General features: G+C 35.3%; 3 protein-coding genes and 1 pseudogene across 3 annotated transcripts; all 4 read right to left on the reverse strand.

The window, feature by feature from the left end:
• Positions 1–3,066: 3,066 nt before the first annotated feature.
• Positions 3,067–4,406, reverse strand: LOC107424775 (red chlorophyll catabolite reductase, chloroplastic). The gene is made up of 2 exons (XM_016034631.4): positions 4,028–4,406; positions 3,067–3,823 (listed from the first exon to the last, which is right to left on the reverse strand). Exons 1-2 carry the CDS (start codon positions 4,367–4,369, stop codon positions 3,212–3,214), a joined length of 954 nt encoding a protein of 317 aa, XP_015890117.2. The 5' UTR covers positions 4,370–4,406; the 3' UTR covers positions 3,067–3,211.
• A 305-nt stretch (positions 4,407–4,711) lies between these two features.
• LOC132804462 (uncharacterized) lies at positions 4,712–8,865 on the reverse strand. Its single transcript, XM_060818866.1, has 2 exons — positions 8,341–8,865; positions 4,712–5,254 (listed from the first exon to the last, which is right to left on the reverse strand). Exons 1-2 carry the CDS (start codon positions 8,863–8,865, stop codon positions 4,712–4,714), a joined length of 1,068 nt encoding a protein of 355 aa, XP_060674849.1.
• A 6,136-nt stretch (positions 8,866–15,001) lies between these two features.
• LOC125420360 (red chlorophyll catabolite reductase, chloroplastic-like) lies at positions 15,002–16,165 on the reverse strand (annotated as a pseudogene).
• Positions 16,166–20,160: 3,995 nt separating this feature from the next.
• Positions 20,161–23,675, reverse strand: LOC107424801 (heat shock factor protein HSF24). The gene is made up of 2 exons (XM_016034662.4): positions 22,770–23,675; positions 20,161–21,368 (listed from the first exon to the last, which is right to left on the reverse strand). Exons 1-2 carry the CDS (start codon positions 22,971–22,973, stop codon positions 20,685–20,687), a joined length of 888 nt encoding a protein of 295 aa, XP_015890148.2. The 5' UTR covers positions 22,974–23,675; the 3' UTR covers positions 20,161–20,684.
• Between the last annotated feature and the right edge of the window lie 398 nt (positions 23,676–24,073).

A 24,073-nucleotide genomic window follows, 5' to 3' on the forward strand; every position in this document is an offset into this window, starting at 1 on the left:
TTGGACTACACTGTGTACTTATTCATTACTCTTATACGGATACAAAATGAAGAGAATTTGGCAAACATAGACAACAACTAATATTGAAATCATGGGCAAATTAAGGAAAAACAGTTGCAGGAAATACTTTTTTCATCATTTAGACGTGATGCATTTATCGAAGATAGACTAATAATTAAAATTCTAATGCTAAAATAAAGCATCGGCACCTCTTTGAGCAATTTCACTGAGCAAGATCTTAAAAAAGGTGGTATTTTAGAACATTAAGAAAAGCTTTTTCACGTCTTTAAATTCTTTAAAAAAATAAAATAAACAAGCCATTTAGGACAAATCAAATAGCTAATATAAAAACTAGGTTTGACAAAATCTTATCCGATACAAAATCATACGAGAATTTTTGGGTTTGAATTGATGATATTGTATCAAATTAGTATCAATATCACCCAATAAAATTTAATAAATTAATGGATTTTAACAGGTGAAATACGATAATATATGATAAACCCATTAAATCCGTTAAAGAAAAATATTTTTATAATTATATAAATTTTATAATATTAAAGTTATTTGATTTATTTTTAAACATGTATTAATTTGTTTTTTTTTTTTGGTTTAATTTTTAAAAAAATATAAAAACAAACAAGTTTTTTGCAAGAATTTTTTTTTAAAAACATCATTTTATTATTTAAAAACTAAATTAAATTTAAATTTTCAAATTTTTATATATTCTTAATGAGTTAATAGATCAGATAATTGAATACATGATAAATTAACGAATGTGTTCGAGTTTATCTATTTTCATATGAAAATTTAATAAGTTGTATTTGGATCATATGAATACAACACAATACGATACAAATATTATAATACAATTCTACACAATACGTTACCATATCTAATAGAAATAGTACTAGGAAGCTAGCCATCAACTTCAAAGAGCATGAAAATTAATCTGATACAGATTCCATTACACTTTAAAACCATACGTAATTAAATAGTGGCAAACCAACCATATGCAAGTTCATGGGACCCGATCGGACGGCTATGGCTTCATCGGTTTGCTTCGGTAAAACCCCAAATCGGTGATGGGGAAAGACGAACATTCGGGAACTTGGGCCCGGGCCACATGCAGTGTTCGTGTTCCCATTTGCGTCCTGGCGCGAGAGGTCAAATCAAATAAAAGGGTGATGAAAAGTCGGGTGATTGTCACCATCGGATCACATAAGCATCCACGTATTGAAATCAAAACGTCAAAACTGAAAAAGGAACACTGAAATGCACAACACAAGGGGTCCAACCGTCCATGACCGACAAGGTTAATCTCAGTTTGTTTTTGAAATGGATGATCAATTTGGAAATTATCATTTTGTACCATTCGGTGAAATCCAACGGTTATGCATAATATGTTTGTCACATCGTCTTTAATAAATAGGAATCAATTTGATTAGCGTTAGGGCAGTGGAAAAGTTAGAAAAATTTAAAATTTTGTTCTGTTTAGATAATTTTTAAAAAAAAAATTATGAATTTCAATAAAAAATAAATTTTGAAAAACTGACAGAAAAAATAAATTCTAATAAAACAGTGTCATTATAAAATTATCTGATAAATTAATATTATATAGTTTTTGAAATATAATTTTATATTTTAATTTTAATGTATAAATTTATTTAATTACTTATAAGTTTTATTTTCTTCTATAGTTAATCAAATACTATAAAAAAAATCTCAAAAAAACATATTTTCATAAAACTGAATTCTAAAAAACTGATTTCCAAGAATTAATTTTCTTTAATACTTTTTTTTTTATCAAAACACCCCATAATAATATTTATTTTTCTTTTTATGTTTTGGATTAAATCAAATAAAATATTATCATTCAAAATAAAATTCCTAATTCATTCCATTTATGAAAACTATATATTGGTAAAAATTTAAGAACAAGAAGAAATATGTAAACTATAGAAAATCATTTGGAACAAAATTGACCTCGGTCCTCTTTGTCAAAATTCAAGTGTCTTACTAACTTTTTTTTTTTTTTTCTTAACCAAAGAAAGTGCTTTGCACTTGGTAAGAATCTATAATACATATATATATATATATGATACTAATACATATGAAGAATAATAAATGTATTATTCTATAAAAATATTTAGTCACCACTTTCGGTCATCCTTGGTTTCTTAGGTCTTCTTACTTCTTGTTGTGGTTGTTGTTGTTGTTGTTGTTTTTCGTTTTTTTTTTCTTTTTTTAATATTAGGTCTTTACTTGTTTTATTAGTTAATTTTTTTTTAATATTATTTGTTGATAGTCAATTTTGAGAATGCCAAAACTCCAAAGACTGATACGCCCAAGTGCTATTTTAAATATAAATCTATTAATTCTTACAAGTAGCCCTAAGCTATTACATGGAGCCGAAAAACAAAGGAGATCGTTTAGTTGACACAATATAAGAGTAAAGAACTTGATTTGTTTCCACAAGTGGGTGACCCACTTGGAGATTTTTAGCCCAAATCTATAACATGAGTTGATTTAAGTAAATGGTGATATATTTTCCAAAAAAACATTTCGAATATGCATAAGTCATAAACAAAGCCCATTAAGAGAAAGTTAAACTGCCACTTGTTTTTGGACTCAACAGGTCGAGACCCAAGTACTCTTTCATTTCTTAACCAAGAAAGCCCAACTCTTGTGTTTTTCCAAAAAGTCCAAAAAAGCCTAAAAACCTCTCCAATAACATTTTATCTGCCATTTCTCTACTGTTTTTCCATCTCTCTCAAAGTATTCTCTTGCCACATGAGAATCAGGTTGTACTTGAGAATAGCTTTTTTGAAGCGCTGAAGGCCTGGTATCATTGAAGGTACATTTTGGAATTTGTTTTTATAAATTTAACAATCATTTATAATGCATGCAATAGAGTATCTCAATCCTTTTACTGGTGGAATGCATGATAAAGAAGATGCAAATCACAGTAACCTATTTGACGATTTGTTTGATGGCTTAGTTGACCCACAGAGGCAGCAGACCACCAATCCTCTTCATGATAATGTGGTTGTTATGGGGACAGCAGAAAGAATTGGGTTAAACATTTATAAAGCATTAATATATACATACAAAATTTATATATATATAAAATAAAAAAATAGTTCTTTTTGTAACTTTTTTTATTCGAGTTCTATTTATCCCCTAAACTACAATGACATGTTAAAGCATATCATTTAGAAAAGATTTCTTGTATAGTGCCCAAAACTCGGTCAGCTATTTCTCGTCCAAACAATCTTGGAAAGTTGGAGCCCAAATCAATCTCTATGGTTTTGCTCTTGATCAACTTATCTCTGTTTTCAAGACCAGCTCTCTCACTCTCTCCCACTTCTCTCTTTCCAGAAGCACATTGATCCAACCATATACCCAACACTTGTTTTGCAATGGGATCCAAATGTTGTTTTATAATCTCCTCCAAACGTCCAGAATCACCTGCGTCGCCTTCAATTCGAACCGTAATTGCAGTGGGGGAGACAACGGATCGGATGTACAATGAAGAAGAGAAGTAAGGTTTAACCTCAGGAATTATTTCAAGCGTTTGTCTGGGAGCATCTAACTTGGTATCTTCATAGAAAGTCCGAAGGTAGTCAGGATGGAGAGCAAGGTCTTTTCTTGGAGGCAGATCAAGGATGAGGATTAGCGATGTGGAACTGCTCTGTATGAGTTCGATTAAGAAATTCGGTGCATCTGTGCTAGAGTTCAGATACGATGATAAGCTTGTTATGTTTAATGCTCCTCCTGTTGGCAGCTCGCAGTGCAGCCAACTGCCTAATATAAAATCAATCTGACACCAAAATTTTATACCAAAATTACTACAAATTTTGAACAACTAAAATCCTAATAAATATGTTTAACCATTTGAACACACAGCAGAGTAGACTGATATAACTTCGGATTGCACTAATTATATTCAACAATAAAACATTAAATTCTCAAAAAAGTGGAAAAAAAAAAAAAAAAGAGGTAAGAGGAAGTGAGGGAAAATTACAGGGGAGGAGTCGTGGCCGGATCTGATGTGGAAAGAGCCATGGGCGGTGCCACTCTGGTTCTGGAAGCTCTGAACATCGGGTGGGAGAGTAGAGGGTAAGAGTTGAGAGTCGAGGCGGGTCTCAACCGTCGATAAAAGATCCACCATGAGGTCCCTGTGAGGGGGTGAGACGTACGGGAACTCCATAATGGGAGATGACGTTGATGAGGCTGAGATTCGAGGCCTTGAGAGTCTTGATGCTCTCAAAGGTAGTGAAGGAGAAGCAGAGGTCAAAGAATATGGTTTAGAAGAAGAAAAAGAAGAGAGAGAAGGGTGAAAGTAGTTGCAGAACCTGACAGCCATTCATTCATTACAGGTACATGCTGTCTCCCTGATATTTTTATTTGGAAGTTTTCTTCGCAAAACGCTGCGTTCAACCGCTAACTCACTCGGTTTTTATTCCCTTTTATTTATTAATTTAATTTTTTGACTCCCTGATATTCCCTTCTTTTTTTATTTTTTTATTTTTTTATTTTTTGGGTAGGATAAAAAGGTTTTAAAACCCAAAACACCCAAAGGCTAACAAGCCTACAAAAGGGAGGTGACCGTAGCACTAGCCTCCTGGGCGGCAAAAACAGAAAACATCTCCGAAAGAGAAATCAATTGGAATATACCCAACTAACTTATTCTTAAGACACCATTGGCTTACAAAAATTGAGCTAGAAAATTTTCTTCTCTAGGAATCCAGGTGAACCGAACTTCCTGGAAGTCATTCCTAAGACGCTGTATGTCCGCAAAAACTCCTGCTGGGAGCCAACGAGTTGATGGGGTGTCGTGGCTCTGAATCTGGAGAATTATGTTTCGGGCGTCCAATTCTAACAAAACCTTAGTCCAACCTTTCTCCTTGGCTAAGATTAAACCCTGCAACACTCCATAAGCTTCTGCTAGCTCCGCAATATCAGTAAGAAGTTGTGCTGCTTTTAATTCTAGAACTGTGCCCAAGTGGTCTCTGGCCACCACGCCTATGAAGCTGGTGTCATCTTTGACTGCGGCATCAGAGTTAATCTTGATGCAATGTTCTGAAGGCTTTCTCCAAATGTTTTTAGTGCAGTGGATATGTGGACTGACTGGTCCATCCCTGGAAACCAAGCTTCTAAATTCAGTAAATCTGTGGTTTAATGTGCTCATAGTACTGTCGAGAGAGAAAATTTTATTCTCCATTTTGGCAATATTTCTAATATGCCACAACTGATCAAGAAGCAATGTAGCATAGAGGAAAAAGTCATTCTTATCGTTTGAGTATACTGGAAGCACTCCTATGGGGTCAGAAAGTATTAGTAGTTTCTCCTCTACGGATGCATGTTCAAGAGCGTCCCATTTGATACTCCAAGGAGAGGAAAACCAGAGAGCCTTATGTCACGTCCCACGAAAAAGGACTTCCCGATAGCGAAGCAAGTTGGGAACCTGCTATCGCGCTTTGGCAATTTGAAGATCATATCAAGAGGTTCCATGAAGCAAGCTCGACGAGGACGTCGACGGCATAGGTGGGGGAGAATGTCACGGTTGAAGCATTTCATCAAACACTTGGTGAGCATTCTCTCCATTTTGGGCCTTACAATCCATTTTGGGCCTTATAATCCACTTTGGGCCTATTTTGGGCCTTACAATGGGCCAAGCACCTAGGTCAAGCCATGTACATATCCATTCTAGATGCTTCTTTAGATATTTTATGTAAAGTAGGTGGGAAAGTAGGTGGGAACCATTCTCCACCGTAGGATTAAAGCAATTATAGCCGTAGGATTAAGCTTTGTATGCCTATAAATAGGTGGAGGCCTCATTTGGCCAAACCATCCAAGAAATCTCATCTATACTTGTAAAGCTCTCTTTCAAGTAATATACTTTCATTCTCCCAAACTCTCTTTGTGCTCTAGCTTTCTTTGCTTAGCTTTCTCTTTTAGTGGGCAAAAGGCTTACTTAGTTGCAACAAAGGGTCGGAATAGCAACTAAGGCCGCACGGCTTGAAGGGTAAACAAACAAGTCCGTGACAAGTGGTATCAGAGCCAAGGTTAAAGCTAGCATCTAGAGCAACATGTCTTCCTCAGAGGTTGTGATTGAAGAAGCAAGGGGAAGGGAGGTCATCCCCGAAGCTGCAAGGAAGGGACGTGGGCGTTCAAAGTCGAAGGACGTTCTCACCGCCATGGAGACCAAGGTGGTCAAGATGGAGTTGGCCGTTGCCGATATGTTGGAGCGGCTTGATTGTGTGGAGCAAGGCATGGAGGAGCTCGATGGTCGTGTGGGTGACCAAGTGGGGGAGCTTAGAGGTACCATGCAAAGCACCAACGAGGCCAACACCGAGGCATGGCGTCATGAGAGCCAAGCTTTCCAAACAAAGGTAATTGAAACCTTGTCCTTTATGCAAGCTCAATTAGATGAGAATAATTATACTAAAGGTGGGGGAGACAAGTTCTATAAAACTCCCCAAAGCAAGGAACATCAAAGGAGGCCACCATTACCTAGCAAAGATTGGAAGAAAGGAGCCAAGCCCGAACTAAAGCCAAAGAGAAACTGCTTCCTATGTGACGGTCCCCATTGGGCAAGAGATTGTCCAAAGAGGAAGTCGTTGAATGCCATGCTCGAAGAGAGGGAAACTCAAGAGCAAACACAAATAGGTTCCTTACAGCTGTTGAATGCTATCAAGGCTGCTCCTAAGGAGACAACGAAGAGTGGCCTAATATTCGTGGAGGCAAAACTCAATGGGGTGCCCACCAAGGCGTTGGTGGACACGGGTGCCTCACATAATTTCCTATCGGTGGAGGAGGCGCAAAGGCTTGGGATCGAGGCGACCAAAGAAAGGGGCTCCGTAAAGGCGGTGAACTCGGATGCAAAGCCACTCCAAGGAGTTGCTAGAGGTGTGCAAACCACCATCGGCGATTGGGAGGGCCAATTGAATCTAACGGTTGTGTCCATGGATGACTACAAGGTTGTCCTTGGTATGGACTTCTTCAACCAAGTAAAGGCTTTCCCACTCCCATTTGCACGCAAGTTATGCATCATGGATGGGGGAACGACGTGCATGGTGCCTACGGAACAAGCTAGCAAGCGGGAGGCCAAGGTTTTGTCAGCATTGCAAGTTGAGAGGGAGAAGCAAATCAACTTGGCTGCTGCCCAAAAGCCTAGTGAGGATGCCTCAAACCATGCCAAGACATCTCCTAAGGTACAACATATGCCAAAGGAGTTGCACCAAGGGAGCTTGCGTGCATTGGCTTCAAGTCGTGGAGACGACAAGAGAAAGCACGAAGAGGCTAAGGAAGGGAACTTAGCCAAACCATCACCTCAACAAAACGAGGTACATGACGGGAAGGCACGACGCTATGAAGAGTCACTTCCCATTGCAAGGAAAGGGGGCACGGAGGCCCTAGCGAAAGGTAAGTCAATAGGAGCACCCTCGACGATAGTGACTTCACCCGCCAAGAGTGTTGAAGCCACACCTGCGGGTCGAGTCGGTCAACATAAAGGCATACCCAACTACACCAAATACTTGGTGAAGGGGAAGGACCTGCCGGATGGTGAAGTAAGTGGGGAGCACGAAGATACACAACGGCAACTCAAAGATCACATTCGGCGGGCAAGGAAGAAGGCGCGACGAGGGCGTCGCGAGTTTAGGTGGGGGAGAGTGTCACGTCCCACGAAAAAGGACTTCCCGATAGCGAAGTAAGTTGGGAACCTGCTATCGCGCTTTGGCAATTTGAAGATCATATCAAGAGGTTCCATGAAGCAAGCTCGACGAGGACGTCGACGGCATAGGTGGGGGAGAATGTCACGGTTGAAGCATTTCATCAAACACTTGGTGAGCATTCTCTCCATTTTGGGCCTTACAATCCATTTTGGGCCTTATAATCCACTTTGGGCCTATTTTGGGCCTTACAATGGGCCAAGCACCTAGGTCAAGCCATGTACATATCCATTCTAGATGCTTCTTTAGATATTTTATGTAAAGTAGGTGGGAAAGTAGGTGGGAACCATTCTCCACCGTAGGATTAAAGCAATTATAGCCGTAGGATTAAGCTTTGTATGCCTATAAATAGGTGGAGGCCTCATTTGGCCAAACCATCCAAGAAATCTCATCTATACTTGTAAAGCTCTCTTTCAAGTAATATACTTTCATTCTCCCAAACTCTCTTTGTGCTCTAGCTTTCTTTGCTTAGCTTTCTCTTTTAGTGGGCAAAAGGCTTACTTAGTTGCAACAAAGGGTCGGAATAGCAACTAAGGCCGCACGGCTTGAAGGGTAAACAAACAAGTCCGTGACACTTAGCCACCTGGCAGTGAAAACACACATGAGCATCCGATTCTATACTACCACAGCCATGAATGCAGTCCTTACATTGGACCTCTATGTTCCGTCGTTGTAGATTTGTGGCCTTGGTTAACCCTCCATTTGCTAATTTCCAAAGGAAAAATTTATGGCGTTCATGGATTTTCGACGACCAAAGGAATTTCCACGGGGGAGAGGTCGAAGAACCATTCCAAAACTCTAGCATAAATGCTGGTTTCACCGAAAAGGTGCCGTTTGTGTTACCATTCCAGATGAGTGCATCCTCTAGTGGGGTATTGGTGAAGGGGATTTTGAGAATATTTCGTGCAGTTTCTCCGCTGAAATGGCGTGTTAATTTCTCCACATTCCAGTTCCCATCAGGGCATTTAAGAGAGCTAACCGACCCTAATTCATTTCTTGCTTCTTCAGACCTGGGAATAGGTTTGAAACTTGGGTTGTTTGGTATCCAAGGATCTTCCCAATAGTCTATGCTGTCTCCACTCCCCACTCGGTAGCATAATCCTTTTTCCAGAATTTGTCTAGTCATTAGGATTCCTTTCCAATATCGTGAAGTGCTGATCCTGGTTGGACAATTCATGAAGGATCTCCCGGCAAGGTATATTCCCTTCTATTTTTAGGACAAACGTTCAGTGGAAAATACATTGCCACTTACCAACTACAAGTAATTAGCAATGTCCACTGTTAGCAAAGAAAAAAAAAATTAGTAATGTCCACCACTTCAACTTGTTAAATAAACCTTCTAATTTGTAAAAGAGGAAAAAGGAAAACCATTTGACAAGATAATGCCCAAAGGAGTCATATTACGGTTGGAACTTGGCTTGCCTTACGTATCATTGAATAAACATGGACCGGCTTTTAAAAAAGAATTTTACTATTTATTATTTTTTGATCAGGCTGAAATGGTAAATATTTATTGTATTTAACTTTGTAAAAGGTTTTATACTACAAATGTAATACGGACAATTTGGACAATTTAAATTTTTTTCAGAAGATTCAATTAAATTATCATATAATTTATAGGTTTCACTTATACTTCATTATAAATTGTGGAATAGAATTTTTCTTTAAAAAATTTTCAAAGGAGAAAAGAAGGAATGTAGTTCAAGCCAATTGGTTAACTTCATTTATTAGTTTTGCCTTGAATGTCATGCATGCATAGAGTGTCAATATTAATTCAGGCTTTTTTAAAATAGTCGCTAAAGACTAGGCGGTTAAGATTACCATATTATGGCATAAAAAATGTTGTACCACGATTCTCTTGAGATTGTTTTTCTTTTTCTTGTTTTTTCTTGGGTAAAATTTTAGCACAATAATTTGCGTAAAGTGGCGATGATAAAATTAAAAACAAAAAAATAGAAATAAAAAAATAAAAGTACGGCGGCGGCTAAGAACATTTGTTGGCCAGTGGTCTCAAACTATATAATCTTACACACGATATTTCACCAAAAACAAAATTTTATATATATATATATATATATATGTTTTGCTAAATATATATATATATATTATATTAACACTGTTTATTCTTGCATAAATGATCTTTTGTGAATCATCAATAGAGATCATTATTCTTATACATGCCATGGTCTACCGGTTCTAGAGGAATCTTTTCAACCTCATGATCTGTCTCTCCCTCTCTCTCTCTCTCTCTCTCTGTCGGCCCTTCCCTCTTTTTTTTTTTTTTTTTTTTTGGTTTTGATCATTAGATATTTCTCTCTTTTGTGAACCTGGATTTCTCTACTTTTTTGTTTTTTTTTTTTTTGGGCCTTTTTTGGGTCGAACCGGATTTCTCAACATTCTCTCTCTCGCAAAAGGCAAAATCATTCTTAGTTCTTTGGGCAACCCAAAGGTTTTTGAAGCTACTATAATTAACTTTCCCAACAGGAAAAGACCGTTACAAAAAGCAAGGCCCAAGAGGACAAGGCCATTGAAGAGAGAGGAAGATAAATTCACACACGACCAAAAACAAAAAAACAAAAAGAAGGAAGAAAGAAAGAAGAGGATAAACAACATTGCAATTACAATACAATTATAGAAATAGAACCTAGATCCGAATAAATTGTACATTTGACACAGTAAATATTGATGGAGATATAATACATTTTCTAAATTGAAGGAAAATACCCATTTACCTTTGATCTTTTACCTTCCACAATTTCTAAGAAGAGGATAAACAACATTGCAATTACAATACAATTATAGAAATAAAACCTAGATCCGAATAAATTGTACGTTTGACACAGTAAATATTGATGAAGATATAATACATTTTCTAAATTGGAGGAAAACACCCATTTGCCTTTGATATTTTACCTTTCACAATTTCTAAATCCTGATAGACCCTATACTTTACATGTTAAAACACCCAACCATCGATCATTATTACAATTTCCAAATTTTACAGCACTAAGCAACAAAACAAAACTTTGGGTTCCATAGTTTTTCCCTTCTATTCCCTAAAACACCAGTAAAAAAACAAAACGTTATCATTTGTATACAGATGACTTTTTCTTTCTATACGATATGATAATTTCCGAAAAGTGCTCCTTTTGGTCGTTGGCGAATTCCCATTTGTCTGGGACGACCTTTCAAAAGCCATGAAAAAAGAAACATTTGAAAAATTAATCTTAATTTATTATAACCTTAAATTAATTTTATATATTTATTACTGTGGAAAACGTCGATTTTCTGCCGATAAAAATCGAAAATAATCGGGCGACATGGAAAGTAGAATGGCGATCGGTGCGCGCTAACACGCAACGCACGCAAAAGGTGTTGGCTTGGCCGAACGAACGGTGCGGACAATGTTGAGATTATTGGGCATACGGAATCAGAACAGCGGGACCCGCAGCTCTACGGCCCAGATTTGAAGGAGGCGATGTTTTGGTGGATTTTACTCTGCGTCCGTACGACAGCTGTGGGTCTGACGTGGTCACGTGTACCACCTGTCGTTAGAAGAGAATTATGTAGAATCAAAAGACATTTTTCGCCCTGAGCTACCTCAAATTGGATAGTAAAAGACAGAGGGTAAAACCGTACATATGTGTAGTTGAATATGAGTAGACACTGGTCTGTGGGATGCTTGTCGCTCGCCCTTCTTCCATATGGTAATTGAAAATATGGATTTCAATACAAATATTTAAAAATATTAAAAATATAATTTTATAAAAATATCTAAAAATATCAATATTAATGAAAATATAGATAAAATTATAAAATTTATAAATATTTAATTTAAAATATAAATTTTTATATATAAAAATATATTAATTATAATATAATAATAACAAAATAATTTATAAATATTAAAAATTATTTTAAATAAAATATACAGTATTTATTAGTACTAAAATATAAAATTTTAATAAATTATACTAAAATATATGAAATTTTTAAATATAATTTATAATACATTAATAATATCAATTTACATTTAAATTAGACCTCATCTAACTTGCATTATAATGCAATATTTCTAGCCATATTAAAAATAATAACTATTTTCTATTTTTTTGAAATATTAATTTCGTTTTTGTATTAAAATATGCAACTTCCTTTTCCTTTTGCAATGGTATTATATTGTACAACTTTTTTTTTTTTTTTAAATATGCAACTTAAACATTAAAGTTGCTACCTTTTCCAACGGACCAATGAAAAGGATATCTAGACCAATTTATTCTAGTTTCGAGCAATACAGTGAAACCCAAAATAAAAAATTTAATGGATCAATTCAATCTCGAGCCCATATGATACAATTCATTGGATTGGTAGATATTATGAGTCCAAAATATATATATATATATATATATATAATTGGACTTTTTATTGGTGAAAGGGTTTTTTTTTTTTTTTTATTGATAAATTTGAATATTATTTATTTATTTTTTAAACTTTTTATTCTTTTACAAGGTCCGTACACTTGTAAAGAAAAAGGACATCGAGAGAGACTGTGAGAGGGGTACACGAAAACCAAGTCATGCATTAATTGAAACATTGATGGACCACAGTTGTCACCCAATATTTGTCTCCAGTCTCCACCGCCATGTGAAGTCTATTTCTGTGCTCACGTGCTCTCTCTTCCAATCCTCTCCAAAGTCTAAGCAAAGTATAGATCAGACCCAAACCTCTTGCTCATTTTGCCTAGCTCTCTGTTTTTTTCCATCAATAATGGCTTCTCTGAGTGTTTCTAAGCTTCTAGCCATTTCCACAATTATCGGCGATATATCGAAAAGCTAGACAATCGAAATTTCTATTAATTTCCACATTTATTATGTGATTTCCACTGATTACAACCGGCAATGGTGATATTTTATGACAACGTTGATATTTCCATGATACCTCTAATAGATATTTATTTCCTTCTCTATCAGTGTCGATGGTCATAGATATTCGATAATCTCGACGAAATATCAATGATATCGCTGACTTTTTCTGCAATCGACTAGTTAAATGACATTTAAAGTATGTTACAAAAAAATTTAATAAATATTTTTCTATCATTTTTTCAATGAAAAATGATAAATAATCTTCCATACTTAATATATTTGTTTTTCTTGGTAAATTAATCAATATTATATAATCGAAACAGAAGAATTCATATCTTACCATTTTTAAGAGTACACCATAGAATAAAACAAACATGTTTGAAGATAATAGTCTCAATTATAATAATAAATTTAATTTTAATGCAATAGTCCAAAACTACCAAGGCCACGCATACCTGCAGATGAGGATGAAAAAGTCCAACAAATGAGAACAGAGAACGAAGATTAATTATTATTATTATTATTATTATTATTATTTTAATAGAAGCTTGTTAGCTTAGAAATCGTATATATGAAGTTTATTTAATTTTTCTGTTTAGGTAAAAAAGAAAAAGAAAAAGAAAAAAAAAAAAGCAAAGTAGATATTATGTAATGGGCTCATGAAAAATAAATAAAAATTATGAGATGGGCATGAGTCACTCTCTCGGCTCCACAATGGACTGTCTTTAGGTGGCCTGAAGGCAAGGTATTTAAGTTAAGTGTCACAGTCCTACATTTTATGCAGCAAAAATAGACAGTGCAGTGTCAAAATTTTCTAGTCAAGGCCAGTTTTCTCCCTATTCGAGTTCATATGTCAACCCCTCTGATACCAATTGTACGCTCCTGAGGTTCACTAACGAGAACTACTTTTGCGAATCTCGCGCATAGGCAACTATGATTGCTTTCCGATATCATGGCTAATAGCCTAGACGCTCACCCCATCTATTGGTTCTCATAGTCATTAAAGCTCTTGCCACCCAACACGCTAGTCCGATGGCCTCATGCCCACTCGGTAGCTTGCTGCTCAACCTTGTGTCAAGATCTAGCTAGTAACCAAATTCTCCATTCGGGCCTTGGTCCATGCGCATCCCGAATAACATACGATCCTAGAGCATGCACACCAGCATCGTGCCAACATGCCACCCAAGGTAGCAACACAAGATCGAAAGCCCACATACGATAGCCACCGGATGGCACGGTGTCGCCCCGTCCGTGCCGATTTAGCTTCCAACACTCTTGAGCGAGGTAGAACCCAAGCCCCCGCTCACTGACACATTTGCCACAACCTTGTAACAAAGGCCTACGTATGTTCTTGGTATAGCCGATAAGAAATAGCATAGCGAATGCTACACTCAGCCTCTGGCATAGGAGTGACGTGCAATAACCAGCTCGTAATGCCTACCGGTACTGTCGTCGGGACTCCCTGTCCCTCGGAGACATAAGCCTATCTTCGTGGCACTTTATGTCCGTCCCATGGCTTGCCGTCGCCCATGGGAGGCTCGCTTAGCCCAAGTTCGAAGCCGGAACCAGGGGCCGTGGAGAGCCAGACATGGACCACCCTCCTAAAGAGCTTATTTAATCATTTCCTTTCTGGCAGCAACAGATATTACTTTGTGCAAGGAATTATAATGGGATTTTCTCTAGCAAACCTTCATATCTTGACCTGCTATTCAACATGCACCATCCTAGTGACATTCTTAAGAGATTCCCACGGCCCGAAATCGAAGATCCCGACCTATAAATATTTATAAAAATGTCACTAGGTCATTCCAAAGGTGCGGATCGTCACATTAAGCATGTGATCTCCTGCACGAACACTGTTTTTTAGTTTCTAGCGCTCCTAAACAGCTACAGCTGTTATATTAATTTATAGAAGGAAAAAAAACAAAAAAAAACACATACACACACAACTTTTCACATTGTGTTATGATCTATAGAGAAGACAAGCTATTGCGTTTGAAATACATTTATATATGTTGTATGATGAATATGGAAGTTAATTGGGAACCATCTACTTGGACCACATTGTGTACAAACTCATTAGTCTTATATGGATACAAACTGAAGAGAATTTGGCAAACAAAACAACTAATATTTGATTCCTTGATCGATTGAGTTGTTAATTGGGGTAATTGAAAACATGAGTAAAGGAAAACAGGGGCAGGAAATATTTTTTTTTTTTCATCACGTAGACATGATGTGCTTATCAAAGACATACGAAATTAAAATTTCAATGCGAAAATAAAGCATCGGCAGCTATTTGTGAATTCTGACTGAAGATGATCTTAAAATTTGGTATTTTAGAACATCTCGTTATCATGGGCAGCTAAAAGCCTCTTTTTCCATTAAGTTTGGAATTTAAGGACGTAAACTGTAACATATCAAGCATATCATATGGAAAAGATTTCTCGTATGGTGCCAAGAACTCGGTCAGCTGTTTCTCTTCTAAACAACCTTGGAAAGTTGGAGCCCAAATCAACCTCAATACTTTTGCTCTTGACCAACTTATGTCTATTTTGAAGATGAGCACTCTGAGTCTCTACCACTTGTCTCTTTCCACATGCACATTGATCCAACCATATACCCAGCACTTGTTTTGCAACTGGATCCAAATGTTGTTTTATAATCTCCTCCAAACGTCCGGAACCACCTGCGTCGGCTTCAATTCGAACAGTAATTGCAGTGGGGGAAAAAAGGATCGGATCCATAAGGAAGATCAGAAGTAAGGTTTGACCTCAGGAATTCTCTCAAGAGTTTGTCTGGGAGCATCCAACTTGGTGTCTTCATAGAATGTCTGAAGGTAGTCAGGATGGAAGGCAAGGTCTTTTCTTGGAGGCAGATCAAGGATGAGGATCAGCGATGTGGGACTGCTCTGTATGATGTCGATGAAGAAATTTGGTGCATCTGTGGTAGAGCTTAGATACGATGATAGGCTTGTTATGTTTATTGCTCCTCCTGTTGGCAGCTCGCTGTGCAGCCAACTGCCTAATATAAAATCAATCTGACACCATATTTTACACCAAAATTAGTACAAATTTTGAATAATTAACGTCCTAGTAAATATGTTTAACCATTTGATCACACAGCATAGTAGATTGATATAACTTCGGATTGCACTAATTACATTCAACAATAAAAAAAAAAAGGTAGAGAAAGTGAGGGAAAATTACCGGGGACGAGTCGTGGCCTGATCTGATGTAAAGAGAACCATGGGGGGTGCCACTCCGATTCTGGAAGCTCTGAACATCAGGTGGGAGAGTAGAAGGTAAGAGGTGAGAGTCAAGGCGGGTCTCAACCGTCGATAAAAGATCCACCATGAGGTTCCTGTTGAACGTGAAACAGAGGATTTTGGAAAGAATGAAATAGTGTTTAAATACAGGAAGCAAATTACTAACTTGTACACGTGATAAGTGGTATCACGTAAACAGTTGAGAGGGAGTTACAACAGATAAGCACAAGAGTGGTTACAATATTTACAAAGCTCTATCACCTGTGAGGGGGTGACATGTAAGGGAACTCCATAATGGGGGATGATGTTGATGAGGCTGAGATTCGAGGCCTTGAGAGCCTTGATGTTCTCGATGGTGGTAAAGGACAAGCAGAGGTCAAGGAATATGGTTTAGAAGAAGAAAAAGAAGAGAAGGAAGAGTGAAAGAAGTTGCAGAAGCTGACAGCCATTACTTCATTCAAGGTGGCAGTGTGCATGAAACCCGGAAAAACCAGAAAAACAGGCGGACCGAATTTTGTCTAATACAAAATCAATCTGCTCTGCATCTTCAACTTTGATTTGTGAGTCTGAAAGAAATGCCAACTTTATACTGTGAATAAATGGTGGACCTGCTTTCTTGAGTGAGTAATAGTGGTTTGGTGGAGTTGGGGAATTGCGTTGGATTGGGCCTATTTAATTTGGATTTTAAAAGATTTTTAATAGTTTGTTCTGAAATGATTGAGTTTTGCATGTTTTTGTAAAGTTTTTTGGAGTTTAGTGGACCCTACATTATTGCTCTGATACACTTCTATAGATTTTTATATTAAGAGACTTTTTCAGAGTTATGAAAGTTTTGTTTTTTTAGATTTTTATGTATTTTCATTTTAAAAAATTTTGATATGTTTTTGTTGACTTATAAACATAATATATATTGTAAAAAGAAATTAATTGTGGAAATTCATAATTATTTTATAATTTTTTTAGTATTAAATAATTATGAGACATTTCTTTTGATAACAAGAATAAAAAACAAATGCGGATCTGATCTCAGAAGCCAGAAAGCCACTGTCTCCATCTCCACAGCCGACAGCCTCTCTCTTCTCTGTCATAGCTATTAAGATTTAAGACTTTCACCCCACAAAAAAAAAAAAAAAAAAAAAACACATAGTTAATATATTGCACTTTGAAATATGTATATATTAAAAAAAAAAAATTGTTGTATTTTTCTTTATTAAAAAGTGTTTTTAAAATAAACACATTGGTTAAAAAAACAAATGGTTAACTGAAACAAAATCTTGTAATTTTTATAAATAATAAAGTAACTTTTTTTTATATATATTTTGTTAATATTCTTATGAATTTAATTAATTTCAACGGATTGAAATTTAAAAGTATAAAATAAAGATGCTACAAAATAATATTTAAAAATTAATAATACTAAAATTATTAAAATGTTCATTAAATTTATTTATTAAATAATATAGTAAATAATGTGGCAACTTTTAAGTCTTTTAAAATTTATTTATCAATTTAAAGGTTTTTTTTTTAATATTTAGAGTATATGTATTTGCTTTATCAAAATTAGATTATCAAAAAAATAGACAACTCAAAAAAAAAATTATATATATTAGGCAATTTAAATGTTTAAACATAAAATAAAAAAAATAAAAAAAATAAAAATAGCAAATAACAAATAAGAAATAAAGCCATCTCGGATCTTCTTCTCTTATAAAGTTAATGGAGATTAAATTACCAGACATTTACAATCTCTTCCTTGAAACTTTACAGATTTATTCTTGTTTTCTTGTTCGATCTCTCTCTCTCTCTCTCTCTCTATACCATCTATTTTTTTAATTTTTTTTTCTTTCTGATAGTTGTTCATCGCCATTGTTATTTCTTTTATCTCCTAACTAATTGAACTTGTTTGAAAAAAGCGCTAGGGATTTATTAGTGAGTTCAAATTGTAGAAGGGAAGTATTGATGGGTTAGTTACCAAAAAGTTGCTCCCAAAAAGTTGTTCCCACATTTGGGAATCGTAGAAAAGTGTAATGGCTTTTTGTTTTTATTTTTTCTTTTTGTATATGTAGAATTGTAGGTCAATGTGATATAGGTTGATGTTAATTATATAAGTTTTAATGAGATCAAATTATGAAAATTAAGGTTTTATCTTTTTTAAATCAAATGAAGTGCTCTGTTTTTTTAATCGCTTGTTCAGGTTACCCAAAATCATAATAAAAATTTTCATTTTTTTTTTTAAGAGAAATGGGATTTGTACAGTATCTTTCTTTTAACTTTTACCAGGAAAACTAACTTTGTGCATTCCACATATTTCAAACTTTGTTTCAATCGCAATTATAATAATCATACCTTTTTAATCTTTGTTATTATTATTTTTATTATTAATTTTATCAAACCCTTGGAATCTATTTCATAAAAAAAAAGGCCTTCGATTCTATAATGTTGTTTTACATCGAGAGAGAGAGAGAGAGAGAGAGAGAGAGAGAGAGAGAGAGAGAGAGAGAGAGAGAGAGAGAGAGAGAGAGAGAGAGAGAGAGAGAGAGAGAGAGAGAGAGAGAGAGGAACTAAGAGAAGAACCAAATTTTTTTTGGAACATGAACAGAGAAAATTAAGCATTTTTACTCATTAATTTATCATTTTTTCACTTTTAAAATAAAAAAGCTATATAAATTGCCATGTAAATATCAAATCCACTCGTGATGGTAATTATTATTGATGATATATAACGATATTTAAAAAAAAATTAATAGATTTATTTAAATACTTTATTAAGCCAATATGGTAAAAAAACAAAATAAACAGTGATCTTTTATTTTAAAAAAATCTATCAAATATTATAATTTTGACAATATACTTCAAGATTTTTATTGATTTTTTAAAAATTTTTTAAAATATAAATTAAATATTCATAATTTTTATAAATTTTAAAAAATTTTAATTGGATACTTCATAACATTTTTAATTCTATAAAAATTAATTAAAATCTTAATTAAATATAACTTTTTTAAACCAACCACGATTAAGTTGGGTGGGTTAGGTTGGTTGGTATTAGTTTTTTAGATTTTCATTTAGGAATTACGTGGGACAGTGTAATTGCCGCCATCATGTTGGTGGATCATCATGGTAGAGATTTTGGACTTTTTATTCCCAAAGGCACGGGAAGGTGGTTGGGCAAAAATATTTGTACCCTTTTTTTTACACTTTTTTAAATATAATAATTATTTTTACAGCAGAGAAAGTGCGGCGAAAAGAATCTTTAAACATCAGGAAGTTGTAGATGTTCGCAGAGGAGTTTTTATCTTTAAACGACCTATATGTAGTCAAAGAAACACCATGAAAGCCGACAATGAAGCTAGACTTGCATATTAATATGTATAAATCATGCGGATTCACCAAGCGAAACCAACCGACCATTGATCGGTCAGTATCAGTTTGTTTTCAATATCCAAAAAATAGTTGCCGATGAAATAACCAATGAATCAGAAAAAAATTGTTCACCGACTTGAATCGACCAATGAACAGCCATAATTGCTGGTACTTGCCAGCCCCTGATATTTTATTCAGCGTTTCACACCTTGCTCACTGATAGTTTTTTTCTTTTTTTCTTTTTTTCTACTGAGATATTTCCCCTATTTATTTATTTATTTATTTATTTTGCTTCCAATATTCCATTCCATTTTTAGCACAAACGTCCAGTGGAAAATAAATTGTTACTTGCCAACTACATGTAGTTAGCAGCGTCCACCACTTCAACTTATAAAGTAAACCTTCTAATTTTTTATTAAATATATATTTAATTATTGAAACACTTTTATATTAAAAATAATATGAACAAAATGTGAATTTTTTTGAGGGAGAAAATTGAACTATCACATAGCTTATGAGTGTTGATATTTAAAAAACAGATGGGACGGGGGCCCAATTCTGAAGATTTATATGTACTACTTACATGGAAGATCTTTTGTGACTTATAGAAACGGGTAATTTATTTTGTAGGACAATTTTTTTATTTTTTTGGGTATATTTTGTAGGGCACTCTGAACATTCGAGATAGATTAATATAGATTAATATAAATGCTATATTGAGGAATCTTTTTCAAATTCATGATATTTCTCTCTTCTGGGAACCTGGATTTCTCAACATTCTGTGTGCCTCGTTTATGAAGCCATGCCAGAAAAATTGAAAAAAAGGCAAAATCATTCTTTAGTTCTTTGGGCAGCCCAAAAGCTTTATCAACTATAACTTTCACACTAAGAAATGACCATTCCAAAAAGCAAGGAAATAGAAAAAGGAGCACAAACAACATTGCCATTACATTACAATATATAGAAATTGAATCTAGTTCCGAATTGCATATTTGACACAGAGAACATTTTGATCGAGATATACTACTTTTTCTAAATGGAAGGAAAACACCCATGTGCCTTTGATCTTTTACCTTCCACAATTTCTAAAGTCCTGATAGACCTGTACTTTACATGTTCAAAAACCCAACCATCAAATCCTTATTACAATTTCCCAATTTTACCCACTAAACAACAATGTACTCAAAATAAAAATAAAAATAAAAGAGAGAAAAAAAATTACAAGGAAGAAAATAAACCTTACGGCTCCAAAGTTTTTCCCTTTTATTCCCTAAAATACTGGTAATAATAAAAACTAAACGTTATCATTATCATTGCATGCAGATGACTTTTCTTTTCTACACAGAATGATCTAAGGACGTTACAGAGGGTGCATGGAGCTTACCCATACTTACCCCCGCATTTTTATACTACCCCTGGGCAGACTAGCAAGCAAAATATCCATCAGACTCAGTTGCAGACTTTGCTGCTCTTCATCAACGGTGTGTGGAAGTCCACGGTCTTCATTTCCTTTGCATGGGGCAGAACGAACCCTACTGTTTTCTCTTCACGGCTCCTTTTCTTCTTCACCGTCGTCTTCTCTTTGTCGTTGTCGTTCCCTTTGACCCATACCCCAAACAGTTTCAGACCCTCTTCTTCTTTTTCTTCTTTTTCAAATCCATTTTCGTCATCATCATCATCATCAGCCAATCCATCACGGGTGGACCCGCAGCTTCCTTGCCTCATGATGCGATTGATCTGATCGGGCCCCACCTTCATGTATTCCGTCAGAAAAGCTATCAGTTCGTCGCACTGTTTCTTCGTCTGGGCAAGCTCCGAAGACAGAATCTCGTTGTCCTTCTTCAGCTTCTCATTCTCGTCCGATAAACCCGCCACCTGGACCATCGCAGCCGCTGTCTCCACCGACCCTGGGTTCTTGGGATCCGGGGATGACGTGGATGTGGACCCCAGGTCCTCGCCGGAATTCGACGGGCTTGAAGGGCAGTCACCGCCGCCGGGTTTCCCGGCTTGACCATTTGCCGGAGAAGTTGTCGCCGTTTTACGGCGACGAATTTCCGAGAGGAGCTCCTTTTGTCCTCGTCGGAAGTGGTCGTTGGCGAATTCCCATTTGTCTGGGACGACCTTTCGAAAGCCCTGAAAAAGAAACATTTAAAAAAAAAAACAATTAATTATTAATTTTAATAAAACCGTAAATTTAATTTTATTTATTTATTTAAATACTGTAGAACACGTCGATTTTCCGCCGATAAAATAGAAATAATCGAGGGAAAGTGGAAAGTAGAAGAACAGGGATCGGAGCACTAACACGCAGCGCACGCAAAAGGTATTGGCTTTGGCTCAACGGACGGTCAGACAATCTACAGATTATTCGGATACGGAATCACAAGGTGGGACCCGCCGTTCTACGGCGCAGATTTAAAGGTCATTTTTAGATTTTTTTTCTTTTTTCTTTTTTGGAGGAGTTTACTGTGGGTCCGTAGGACAACTGTATATCTGACGTGGAGAAAAGTAGGTTTACGTCCTATCGTACGAGAATTATGTTATGTATTATCAAAAGACCTTTCTGTCCCTCATCTACCTCAAAATGGCCGATTAAAAGGGTAAAAGCGTACATTAGGAGTAGTTTGAATACGAGTATCCACTAGTCAATCAGATACTTATTGTTGACTCTTCCTCCGTATCGGAATCCCTAGGTGGTGACTAGTGAAATTATAAAAATTTATATTTAATAAATAATTTTCACAGTTAATATATCTAAAAAAACAGAAGAATTCATATTTTATAAATTTTTAAAAAGTACACCATAAATAAAAAAAATGAAAAAACAAACATGTTTGAAAATAATTTTCAATAGTCGTAATTTGACAACAGTTTAATATTCTTATTGTCTAAAAATTATATTACAATGTACGAATTTCGGAAAATAGGCCATGATGGTGATACTGACCGTTTTACTCTTTCAACAACTTTCTTTTTGCTTAGAAAATGTTACAACAAATTTATAGAGCTAAGTAACACAAATATTAATTAACGAAAATGTAAATGACCAACAATAATATTAAATAATAAATCCAATTACCAAAAAATAAATAAATATTAAATCATAAAAGCAATCAACTTCACAAAGGAGGCTTTTTTTTTTTATTATTGTTATCATTTTGTATATACATATTCAGACAATGACTTTTTTCTTTTCATGTTGATCGGTTCTTTTTTTTTTTCCGATCCTAATCGTTTTTATGTTTAGGTAAGAGGAGATTGGTTTACATAATCCTTTTTTTTTTTTTTTTTGGGTAAAAATTGGTTTACATAATCCTAATCTTTCAAAGATATATGATTGAATTTAACAAATTAAATTGATAGGAAAGGAGGGGGCAAAAAAAAAAAAAAAAAAAGGAAAAAAAATCTAAGCCGAATTTTCCGAAATCTAGAGAGTCAGAATACGACGCAGTTTCACAGTAAAGCAAAGAATAAACGGAAAAGCAGATAATATAAGGCGAAGGTAGTGAGCGAAAATATAAAAAAAAAACTCACATAGGTGTTGAGTTGGCGAACGAAGCTGGAGAAGTTGTTGTGCTTAAAATAATTGGGGAGCAAATCTCTCGCAAAATCAGCGGTCTTCCAAACGACAAATGATGTGCCGTTTTCGTTCCAAGAGATCACATCGTCCGTGACGGGATCATCAACCAACTGATACGTTTTCGTCAAAAAAGGCGCCGGAACAGACCTCTGCGCCATTTCTTCCAATTTTACCCTTCACCAACCCACCCCAAGAAAAACCAAAGAAAAAAAATTTTCTATCCCAATAAAAAAAAAAAAAAAAAGTAGAATTACAGTAATAACAAAAAAAGAAAAGGAAAAAAATGATCTAATTCTGTGAACAAATAAAGATGGAGGAAATTATGAGCCAATTGATGGTGTGGGTAAAAAGGGTTCTAGATGGAACAACTAAAAAGGAGGAGAGCAGTGAGGAATTCCCAATCCCAGCAATAGAACCCAGAGAGAAAGAATCGAGAATGAACAGGGTTAACGGGAGGAATACAGCTATCGGCTTCCATGAGTTCGAACCAGAACGAGTTTTTGATTAGTTGGAATCCGCAAGACCAAGACCATAACTTAATTAATCTCCCTCACCTCGGTTTTCAATTGAAATATTCTTCTTTTCTGTTCATCTGTGTCGGTCTTATAAAGGAGGAAGCAGCCAGAGATATTGATCGATGTGGGTTCTAGAAATTTTGAGAAATAAAGAAAACAAAGATAAATATACCCACCACTTTAAGTCGTCTTTCAAAGGGGTTATAGATAAGAGCGAGAGAGAAGGAACACACTTTTTCTTTCTTGAAGAAAATGATGAGAGAGAGAGAGAGAGATTGGGTTGGGTTGGGCTTCTTTCTTTCCTTTCTTTTTTTTTTTTTTTTTTTTTTTTAATGGAAGAATTGGTGGTTGTTTTTCTTGGTCATTTCTGTGTGGGAAGCTTCTAATACATTTCCACAAAAGAAAGAGGAGGTGGCTGGGTGATTTAGGATTGGATTTTAATGTGAACGCGTGGCTTTCTACTTTTACTTTTTCAATTTAGAAGAAAAATGAAGCAGAACAAAATTAATAATAATTTGAAGAAGAATTAGTAGTAGGCGACGCAAGAGTATGAAACAACAGTAAGAAAGCCGGACAAGCTGGTAGAGAGTTCTCTTTTTCTCACCTAACACTTTTGCAATTTGGATTTGCTTCCATTTTATCGGGTTTTATTTTATTTAATTAATTGATTTATTTATTTTGTCTTCTTTGGGATTGGTTTATGTTGCCTTTTATTGTTTCTTATTATTTATTATATTATTGTT

The sequence above is a fragment of the Ziziphus jujuba genome, chromosome 7, assembly GCF_031755915.1.
Source record: "Ziziphus jujuba cultivar Dongzao chromosome 7, ASM3175591v1".
NCBI classification, from domain to species: Eukaryota; Viridiplantae; Streptophyta; class Magnoliopsida; order Rosales; family Rhamnaceae; genus Ziziphus; species Ziziphus jujuba.

Excerpts from the sequence above, each read along its gene's own strand:
- LOC107424775 (XM_016034631.4), bottom strand. The coding sequence starts at position 4,369 with ATGGCTGTCAGGTTCTGCAACTACTTTCACCCTTCTCTCTCTTCTTTT. Across the intron at positions 3,824-4,027 it reads CCGGCCACGACTCCTCCCCT|ATTGATTTTATATTAGGCAG; the intron begins GTAATTTTCCCT and ends TTTTGGTGTCAG.
- LOC132804462 (XM_060818866.1), bottom strand. The coding sequence starts at position 8,865 with ATGACTAGACAAATTCTGGAAAAAGGATTATGCTACCGAGTGGGGAGT. Across the intron at positions 5,255-8,340 it reads GTATAGAATCGGATGCTCAT|TTGTGGCATATTAGAAATAT; the intron begins GTGTGTTTTCAC and ends CTTCTTGATCAG.
- LOC107424801 (XM_016034662.4), bottom strand. The coding sequence starts at position 22,973 with ATGGCGCAGAGGTCTGTTCCGGCGCCTTTTTTGACGAAAACGTATCAG. Across the intron at positions 21,369-22,769 it reads TTCGCCAACTCAACACCTAT|GGCTTTCGAAAGGTCGTCCC; the intron begins GTGAGTTTTTTT and ends TTTCTTTTTCAG.